Source organism: Tachypleus tridentatus, unplaced genomic scaffold, assembly GCF_004210375.1.
Source record: "Tachypleus tridentatus isolate NWPU-2018 unplaced genomic scaffold, ASM421037v1 Hic_cluster_2, whole genome shotgun sequence".
NCBI classification, from domain to species: domain Eukaryota; kingdom Metazoa; phylum Arthropoda; class Merostomata; order Xiphosura; family Limulidae; genus Tachypleus; species Tachypleus tridentatus.
Window position 1 is genome coordinate 63,433,430 of NW_027467782.1, and position 11,278 is coordinate 63,444,707.

Genomic DNA, 11,278 nt, shown 5'->3' on the forward strand with positions numbered 1-11,278 from the left:
AGGCATAAAATAGAGGCCTTTTCACAGGGAAATTGGAGAGGCCAGTGGAGTATACCTTCATATCCACTGGTTTTTGCAACTGGAAAAAGGCAAAACAGAAATTCAACAAACACCAATCCTCCTCTCGGCACAGTTAAGTTGATTAATTTATTCTTACCTTGTGTGCGGTGAAGAAAAACAATAGTTTCTGACCACCCCTGGTTATTTTTCGTTCACCTTTGGGAACTAAATTATAAATTAACCTAAATACCTATCAAGTATTTCCTTCCTTCCTTCCTACTTCCATTCTGTTCTATCTTAGCTTGTTGTTACGTAAGAGTTTTTCAATAAAGACTGTATGTTCCTGTTGAGTCATCTGGGAAACAGATTCCAATTATAACAAGCAAGCATCTGAAACTTTTCGATATTAGACAGTTCTGCAAGCCAGTTACTAGTACTACAAGTGACAGTGCAGATGCAGATAATCCAACAACCTCAAGCAAAGGAATAGAAAGTTGCCATATAGGGAAATACCATGTTCATCAGAGGACGAGTCTGAAAATGCTTGTGCAACTATTGCACATCATGAACCACCAGATAGTTGTGAAACAAGTTTGTGCAGTAACGAAAAATCTGACACTCCACAGATACAGTGTGGAAAGCCATATCATCCAGATGCACAACTAATACCATGACAGAAAGCAAAATCTCAAAATATCAACTTCCAGGGCAAGTGGTTTGATGAGTTACCATGGCTGCACTTCGACAATCAGACTCAAAAAGTCATATGCTTTCATTGTGCCAATGCGGAAAATAGAGGCCTTTTTATAGGGAAATTGGAGAGGCCAGTGGAGTATACCTTCATATCCACCGGTTTTTGCAATTGGAAAAAGGCAAAACAGAAATTCAACGAACACCAATCCTCCTCTCAGCACAGATTTGCTATATCTCCAGAAGGTTCACTTGATGTAACTCCAGTGACTGTCCAGTTACATGATGGAAAAAAGGAGCAGCAAGAAGAATGCAAAAGAAGTCTAGCCAAAATATTCAGAAGTTAACATTTCTTACTGCGTCAAAGTTTAGCATTACGTGGACGTACTGATACGGAGGAGAACGTCCTGCAGTTAATGAAGCTCCTGGAAGAGGAAGATCCTGAGTTGATGGCCTACTTGTCAAAGAAAACCACATTCACATCACCCCAGGCTCAGAATGAAATAATGGAGATGTTCAGCCATGAAATACTGAGGAACATAGCACACAAGTGCAGCAAAGTAAAATCTTTGGTTGATGGTACTCAAGATGTTACAGGTGCCAAACAGGGAGCAATATGTTGTACGATACGTAGATGAGAACCTTGACATCCATGAGACATTTCTTGGTTTGTACAGAGTTTCCAATACAACTGGTAAAACAATATCCTCGACTATACTTGATGTACTGACGAGACTCAATTTACCACTGTCAGGATTAAGAGCACAAACTTATGATGGAGCCGCTAACATGAGTGGTGCATACAGTGGATGCTAGGCAAAAATAAAAGAGAAGTAACTGTCAACTTTGTTTTTTCACTGCGGGAGCATACAAGACTAATTTAATAATGCATCATGCAGTTGAAGCTTGTGAATGTGTTCGAGATTCTATCCAGTGGGTACATGAACTTCGTGTCTTGCTTCAGAGGTCAGGAAAATACAAGACAATCTTTGAAAATATTGTATCGTCAGACAGCCACAATGGTCCAGTTAAATACATCCGCCCAGTGCGTTCAACACGCTGGTTGTGCCACCTATCTGCAATTACATGTGCTAATGATCACTACTGTGACATTGTTGATTCTTTGTCTGAATTAGCAAATGAAAAATCAGATGTAGCAGTGAAAGCACGAGGTCTGCTGGACAGATTTGACAAAGGAAAGACAGTTTTAGGATTGTTGATGGCTCAGCATCCATTAGCTGCATTAGAGGAACTAAACCGTGCATTCCAAGCAAAATCAGTGACAGTATCTGGCATGATTGAAGCATCTGCAATGACAGTTGAGCAATTGCGGGTATTGCGAACAGAGGAAAATTACAACAAAATATTTGATGAAGCTGAGAAAAAGGTAACTTCCCTAGATCTGGTGCTTATTGAACTACCACGCATTCAGTAGACCCCCCAAGAAGGATCACAGGTGATGGCTCAGCACACCATTGTGCAACAGCTAGAGATTACTACAGAAGCCAATATTTTGAATTTGTGGACACAGTCATAGAACATCTGACCACTAGATTCAATGCAGACAACAGTGACTTGAGGCAATATCTGACATTTGATAACATGATCACATCTGGCAAGATTGACAACTCAGTTGTAAACTTCTATCCAGAAATCTCTGCACAACGGCTCGAGTTTCAGTTGCCCATGTTCAAAGGAACAACAAAAGTAGTATCTCTGAAAGGATGCTTACTGTAAAATGCATGAAACAAGCCAGCAGATGTTTAGTGAAGTGTTTTTTTTCATGAAAATTTTGCTTGTATGTCCAGTATCCAGCTGTGAATGTGAACATAGCTTTTCTGCATTAAGATGGTTGAAGACGTGGTTTAGGTCAACTATGTCTCAGTGCCGCCTCAACCATGTGTCACACTCACAAAGATGAGGTTGACAAGATAAATATAGAAGAGGTTATGAAAGAATTCATAAACAGATCATCACAAAGGATGTCTACATTTGGGAACATGTAGACTAGAGGACTAAATGAATCTTACTTCAATGAAAAGTATGAATAAGTATGTGCTACATTGTATTGATGTGTAATTTTCAAGAGCTCGCAAAAACATTTTAATTATTTTTTATCCAACAACGTGAACAGTTTTTCAGTAGATATAAACTTATTAAGGGTAATTTTATTAATATTTGAAAGCGTAATTCATGCAATGAAAGTTATTAGTAACCTTCTCAAGTATAATGGCCATCTTTTATACTGTGCAGTGTGCAGGAATAAATTCATGTGGCAGTTAATTTGTGACACATTTGTCTTTATTCTATTAATATTTTGAAAACTGTTTACAACACCTCACTTATACAAACCTACATGGAAACCTTGAAGTATCGTGGCAACAAGATTACTCTGACTGCATGTTTACAGCTTTCAGGTTCACGTAATCAGAGATTACCAATTTGCAAATTGAACATTCCACATAAGTGGTTGCAAAAATCATCCCCCCCTCCCATCGGGTGTAAAAAATCTATGCCCCTATCAAGAGATATGTAGAATATCACTAGTGACAATTAAGGAAAATACGTATAAAGTAGAACATGTAAGATAAAATATAATAGCAGTAATTTGCAGTAATATGGCATACATAAGAGTTTCTAAGAATGTGAAGTTATTTGCTATCCAATAATATTTATAAAAATAATTGAACTTCACCAGTGAATAACTGAATACATCCTATTTATCTGGTATCTACTTTAATGCAGTGCATATCTGAGAAATATATTTGGAAAATGTATTGTTTATAGAGCTACCAAATTTACTCATTCAATATGATGTTAATAACTTTGGATCTGTTCAAAAGTTCATTTATTATTTAAAAAATCACAGATTTTTGTCAAATTAGCAGCTTCTTATAATGCATCTCTATACTATAGTTGATTTACTGTGTCCATGTTGCATTTAACATCATATTGATTCTAAAAATGTACCAGATAGTACCAATTGCTTCATTAATTAAAAAAAAACCTTATTTGATAACATGCTTTCAGATCCACATAGAAGGTGACCGTCTTCAGTTTTCAAACTTTTTTCTGTGTTCTAAAATTTTACTTTTTTGATAGTCTCATTCAAAAACATTCCTAAAATTTCATAGCCCTGTTTTTGTAAACCAACAACAACAAAAAAATCCTAGGAGCAGTGAAGAATAAAGGCCAAAGGTAATGATTAGCATGAGTGGCTTGACAAAATTGTATTAATAGTTTTGGTATTGTTTAGAATTGTGAATTTTCAGACTAGGGTATTTATTAATTACTAAGGAGATTGTGTTGTGCTACTTTGGTCAAGTATGGGCAATGTGTTAGTGTTTGTCATATGGTATAAATCTAAGAGCTTTACCAGGATAAATATCATGTGAGCACTTGAAGTAAAAGCTTACTGAGTAATGGGTTTTATTTAATGTAATAAGCAACATTTCACATTAACAAAATAGAAAAACTTGACACTTGAGTGATGCAATTCTATTTTGCAGTATCAGTATCAAACACATTTGCATAGAGTAAAATTATCACTTGTGTCAGTTTACTTATGAGTATTATTGTACATCGTTATAGCATAAGAGCAGTATAACTTTAAATATTGTGGATGTTTTATCAGTAGAACTGATTTTAGATATGCAATAACCTGTATGTATAATTAGAATTTACAGCTTAGGTATTTATTGGTGATCTTGTAAATGTGCAATACTCGAGTAAACCTGGAAATGGTTTTGGTGAATTGATTGATTGATAAATGTATGGTCAAATTAATTCAACAATTTCAATATTTTTAATATAGATAAAGAACTTGATATACAAAGTTTCAAAGTATGTTAAAAAAAACAATACACTAATGAATAATTTCATTAATATGTGCAGTTAGTTCATCAGAAATATGAGTTTACTGCAATATATTGTTAGCAGATAAAGGCTATATGCATGCATGAATATCAGAAAATAGTTTTACTGTATATTTCCCACATGAAAAACATACTCATTTAGGAATATTCCATTTTACAGCAGTCAGCATGTTCCTATTTTGTATTAAAAGTTGCAACACAATCATACAATTTCTAAAACTTGTGTTGTATATGCTGTTATAATGTTTTGTGATATAAGTTGAAATTTAAAAGTGTGATTGGTTTATGTTATCATAAATAGATATACGGTCTTTGTTATGTGCATCCTGATAAATTATGAATAATTCAAGAAGAGTTTGACATATATTGAATATTTGCCAAATGAAATTTAAGCATCAAACTGTCACTTTTCACATACAGCATGTGTTTTTTTATTAAACAATATGTAAATAATTTTTTGCCATTTTAAATTTTATTATAGGTGGTAGTTCTAACTGAAAAGCTAGAACACTTTATTCTACCCAAGATATGGGAGCTGTTAACTGTACCTAAAATATCTATACACAGAAGTGTAATAATAATAATAAAAAAGTAATATCAATAATAATTTCTTTTTCTTGAATGGCTACAAAGTTTAATACCAAATGTAAATTAGTAGTGAAAAACTCACCAAATTAAAATAATTTTGTTAGTAAAACAAGAAAATGATGTTTCAGTCAACAGCCCTTCATCAGGTTATCAGTGGCAGTATAAAGGATAGGTTGAAAGAACAAATAAAGCATGACTTTAAGTCCTCAGAACATGTTTCTGAATCACAAATGAACAAAGGAAAATAACATATGAAAAATAATAAAATAAGCATATATAATGTGTAGATTCAGTTAATCTTAATAAATAAATTAAATAGAAATATGGAAATTTAGAACAAAATAACAGGCAACAATGTAAGAAAATGGACATGTGCATTGGGTAACATTGTTCAAAGGGATACAGCAATAAAGGTATGTGAACTTAATTGGAGTGAAGAATGCTGGTGAAAAGAATATAAAAGTAACAAAAGGTGGTTAAAGTAAACATGCCAGAGAGGAAAAGAGTGCAAATCATGACTGAAAAGGTTGTAGACACCAAATGTCAGTGTGAGAAAGTATAGAAAAGTGTAGGGAGAGGAAATAGAATGGGTAAAGTTAAAGGAATGAGAACCCTTCATTCATTTCAAAGAGGTTAATAGTTCTAATCTAAAATCAAATGTTTTCCAAGTGCTCTCTTTACATTACTGTGGATGGAGGAAATGTTGTGAGCCCAGATATAGAGAAGTTGGGCATACATTGTGGAGGTTATTAAAGTGTCAACTTGTGAATTTTGAAGTGTCATTATTTCTTATGTGATAGAGATATTCAAGTGAATGAATCCCTATTTGATCAGTGTATATCATGTTGCATTTTTGAAAGGATACACAATGTTTTAGGCTTGTTGAAATGCATATGAGGTTAACATATTGGCAGGTAGAATTCTGGATGACACTATGGGTTGAAATGTTTTTTTTATATTTTTTATTGTGCCTATTACTGACAAGAGGAGGTTCTTGCAATTGATTTTGGAAGTTATGGTGATTGCCAGTAAGTATGTTGAAGTTCTGTTTTGATAATTTGGACATCTTTAAAGGTATTTCAATGTTAAGTAAAACTTAATGATATTTGAGAGTTTGTAGACTTGGATTTAAGTGTTGGGGTGTATTATGTATCTGAAATTTGCCACTGGGGCCAGATATGAATGTTATGAGGTTACAGAATGTGTAAGTTTGATAGTGTGTTTTTTTCTAGTAAAGAAATGGGGTTGAAACAACTGATAAATAAATCTTTCATATCTTAGATTTCAACTCATCAGTTTGTTCACTGCAGAGTCTGTTCAGTCTTGAGAATTAGGAATATGGTAGACTGAAACATATGACAGGGATGGGAAGAGTCATAGTAGTGGTAAGAATGGGAATCACTGGGTTTGTAGTGTACTGAATTCGATAACTGACAATATTAAATAGAGATAAGAATGTATAAAATATGTGAACTATTTGAGGAAATTGTCCATATAAAGGTAACCACTGTGTGGAAGGAGGAAACAAAGTGTAAACAATGATTTAAGTGGGACAAAGGTTGTGCTAGTAGCACCAACAATGTCGTAAATATAATGTCTGTAAAGAGTAGGAAGTGTTCCTTGATAAATGGAGAAAATCTGATTCTCAATGTAACCAAGAAACAATGAATCACAAGAAAGACCCATTTTAGTACCTATAACAACTCTTTAAGTTTGTTGGTAAACTTTGCCATTAAAGGAGAAACTGTTCAGGGTTGATACAAGTTTGGTAAGATGTAAGATAGTGAAGTACTCATATCCAAGTAATGTTTGAGGGCTGTCATACCCTCATTGATGTATAAAATGATTTATGTTTATGGTAAATATATACTGTTCACTACTAAAGAATTAAAAATGTTTGAAAGTTCAGAGTTCATGTGTCATGTCCTTTTATGTAACTAAGAATAAAGAGTCAATGAGCTTGAAAACATCATCAAGAAAATACAAAATTAATTCAGTGGGGTAGTTACAGAGGGAAATAATTCAGCAATCATGGTTCCCTAGTTTATGAATCTTAGGGAGTAAGTAAAATTCTTGGGTTCTGGGATAACCAACAATTAGATTAATAGCATCCAGTGATAACTTACCTCTATAAATCAAATCATTAATGTTTGTTTTAATATTCAAGTTAAACTATGTAATTGGGTCTGTAAAAGAACTGTAAAAATTGATGTCAGTAAGTTGTTTTCAGCTCCAGCAAGGTACAGATTTTTCATGATACTGCTGTAGCATCACCTTTATCAGCAGGTTTAATAATTATGTCTTGTTGCTTAGAAAGTGTTAGTAATGTTTGGTTTTCCTCAGGGATTAGGTTACTGTGTTTAAGTTCACTAAGTGAACCCAATTTATCTATATTATTATGACATTTTTGTACAAAATATTCTAAGCTAGTGAATGTTTCAGTGGGTGGAGGAGAGTAAACATGGGACAGTTTGGTGAAGTACAAGATCCAGGTAATGTTTGGGGGATTTCATACCATTATTGTGAGGAATTTATATATAAAGTGTTTTTATGTCCTGGGTAAATATATACTGTTCACCACTAGTGAATGTGCCACTTGAAATCACAGTGGAGGTCTTCATTAGGAGATGAAAAGATATATTGGAAATGTTGGTCCTGATATGTAGTGAACATTATATTGGAAGTTAAATGATTGTTGATATTGTCAAAGATAGTTACTTGGTGTTGGTGATCCACATCTGGAGGTTGGTTGTTATTGATGTCAAGATGAGTCTCTTCACAAGAAGGATTTATGTAAGACCTAAAAATGTGATTGTAGAAAGAGTCAGTTTTGAAAAATGAGCCTGTATTCTTAACCTGCTGTAAAATATTTCCAATTCTTTTCAAAGAGTGAACATATCAATAGATTTTCTTGTTGGAACAAAACTAAAACAACTGCTAATGAAGGGTTGTTGCCTGAAATATCATTTTCTTGTTTTAGTAATAAAGTTATTTTAATATGGAAAGTTTTTGCCACTGCTTTTCATTTTATTTTTCATTTTGTCATATCCCCATCTATGTAGTTATTTTATTGCTTGAATTAATCTACAAATCGTAAAAGACAGTTATGATTATATCTCCTGATATCCTCAACTATTAACCTTTTCACATGTGTGTGCATTTTAATTTTATTTCTAGTACATATGTAACAGGCAATTAACCATGTTGGGAGAACATGGTATGAATAACTGGTAAAGTTACAATCACTTGATGTAATTAGCTCAAGCTGGTCTAGTAAGATGTATTTTTATTATCTAACTGAATGAATTTTTTGATTTTAAATTTAGTTATTTTTGTTAAAATATATATAACTACAGTTACAACAGAAAGTGGTTGTACCCTTGAGTCCTGAGTAGTTTTTTGCGTATAACTTAAAAAGTATCGTGATTAGGCTAATAGACATATAGTTCATTACAAATATTATAATAACACACATCTGCATAAATAAACTGTTTATAAACAAATAACCAAAAATAGGAGTAGCAGAAAGTGTTTATACATTTCAGAACTTGCAAGAAAACTTATATTCCCGTAAAAATTGTGTTTAATTTGGTGAATAAACTACTTTATACCATTCCAGAACGAGACACTAGGTTCATAATTATTGGAATTTAGCCAGCAACAAATGTACTTCCGGCAATTTAGCACCATCTTCATCATAATATGCTTGTTCATCATGGCGAACAGGAAACAACTGTCCAGTGATTTAAAAAACTGAATTATTGTAAAATACAAGTCTTGTGCATCTCTTTCCGGTATTGCTACACAACTTAATGTGCCAAAATCTACAGTTCAAAGCATAATTGCCAAGTTTAAGCTTACAGGATCAACTGCTAACCTCCCTCGTTCTGGATGCCCCACCAAAATTCCAGAGAGAACCAAGAGGAAGGTTCTCAGAGAGTAAGTAGGAACCCTCGTTTAACACGTAATGACATACAGAAACTGGTAAGGAAACTGGGGTTGGCGTAAGCACCTCTACAGTTACTGAACATGTTAAACTTTTCTGGGTTCAAAGCATGTCGTCCTTGTACAACTCCATATTTAAAGCCTGTTCATTTAGAAGCACGATTGAGGTATGCAAGAAAGCATGTAGATAAACCCTTTATCTATTGGAAGAGTATTCTTTGGTCAGGCGAGACTAAAATCGAGCTTTTCAGCCACAGTGATGTTCATGAAATTTTCCATAAGAAGGGGAACGAAATCTTCCAAGAACACCGGTCCTACAGTTAAACACCGAGGTGGCTCGATCATGCTATGGGGTTCCTTCAGCTCTTCTGGTGTAGGCAGCCTTCACCAAATCAACGGAATCATGAAAAGAACGAGAATACGTTGATATATTAGGCACTTGTATCAAGAATGATGCTCAGAATTTGCAGCTTGGGCGTCGTCGGATCTTCCAGCATGACAACGACCCTAAGCACATCTAAATATGTGCAATCCTGGTTGCAGAGGAACCATATAAGCGTTCTGGGTGGCCATCGCAGTCACCCAGTCTCAACCCAATTGAAAACGTTTGGCATGAGTTGAAGACCAGGATTCATCAGCATCATCCGAAAAACTTGCAGGAGTTGGAGGCCTTCTGTGAAGAAGAATGGAAGAAAATAGCAGTCGAATACTGTCAAAGCGATCATGAAGGGCTATGAGAAGAGATTGTGCCAAGTAACTTCGCCTAAAGGCTACACAACTGACCATTAAAGTAGACATGAACACTTTCTGCCCCTTCTATGTTTGGTTATTTGTTTATAAACAGTTTATTTGTCATTCAATTTACATAAAGAATTATGTAGATGTGTGTTAGTATAATATTTATAATATACCACCGATCTATTAGCCTAATCGCGATACTTTTTAAGTTATGAGCAAAAACTACTCGGGACACAGGGGTACGAACACTTTGTCATAACTTTATTTATGAATTTATACTCAAGAATATACTTCCTTAGTACTAGTTTTTTCATACTATATTGAAACTCTACAAAATTTTTGATGTTTCCTTCAAATGTGCATTTTGAAGCACAAAAATATATTTAGCAATAAATTAAAATGTCCCAAATTTTTATAATTTAACTGGTTTACTAACTAAGCTATAAATAGGTTTTTAAAATTTTATTAGCTGCTGAGAGCAGAAAAATACTTGCATACAATGAAACTTTTGCTAAATATGTATTTAGGATACCAAAACAATGAGAAATATTGACATTTCTTAAAGACAAAATGACATGGGAGGGATCTGTCATGAGCTGACACCTTTTATAAATCAGTAAAGCAACAAGTATTGGAGGTTCTTAGTTTATATTCTGTTTTGCAATATCATAGTGTGTGGTTTTGCCATTCAGAAAATTATATAAGGGAAAAATAAAATTGGCAGTTTAAGCACCCACACATCATGTGACAGTGAAATGAAGAATGAGTTGTTGTTTTTTTATTTTGAAATTAATGTATTATAGCTTAAATGATATTAAGATTTAAATTATAAACTATATTTTTATACTCAGCTTATTGACATACACCTGACCCAGGAATGTGCATTTGTTGGTTATAGAAGTTGTGTGGGACTCAAAAACATTCAAGAAAGTGCTACTTATATTCTGTGTTATACTATAATCTTGTTCCAAACTATGTGTATTATTCTAAATTCTGCTTTTCATTACGAAAACTTATATCACACTTTTGAACATATTCAGATATGAGAGTGGCATCGTAACATGTGTATTCTAGATTTAAAGAAAGGTTGAAACATTAATTATTTTTTTAAGTATTCTTTGATACGTACTTATTTGTGATTGTTCAGATGGTTTTAGTTCTGTATGTGCCAGATTCCACTGATTTACTTTCAATAATAAAACATTTTGAAAACATTTAGTGTACAGGTGTTTATTAACTTTTTAAACTGTCAAAATAGCTACATTCTAAGAGTTTTTATTTTGGTAATATGAGCTGTTTGAATCTATGCAAAGTTTTATTTCAGAGTTTTATTTATTCTTTTTTGTTTCAGATTTATGGCAAGATATATTAGAACAATGTTTACGATATGTTGAACCAGACATCCGAGCTTATGCTGTATCAGTTCTTTCAATGTTATGTAC

The 11,278-nt window shown here is 33.5% G+C and overlaps 1 protein-coding gene across 1 annotated transcript in view; it reads left to right on the forward strand.

The window, feature by feature from the left end:
- Nucleotides 1-11,278, forward strand: part of LOC143242360 (tubulin-specific chaperone D-like) — a 50,602-nt gene that overhangs the window by 27,461 nt on the left and 11,863 nt on the right. Inside the window, exon 4 of the mRNA XM_076485717.1 lies at nt 11,188-11,274. Coding sequence (XP_076341832.1) covers nt 11,188-11,274 — 87 coding nt within the window. The remainder of the gene's footprint in view (nt 1-11,187; nt 11,275-11,278) is intronic.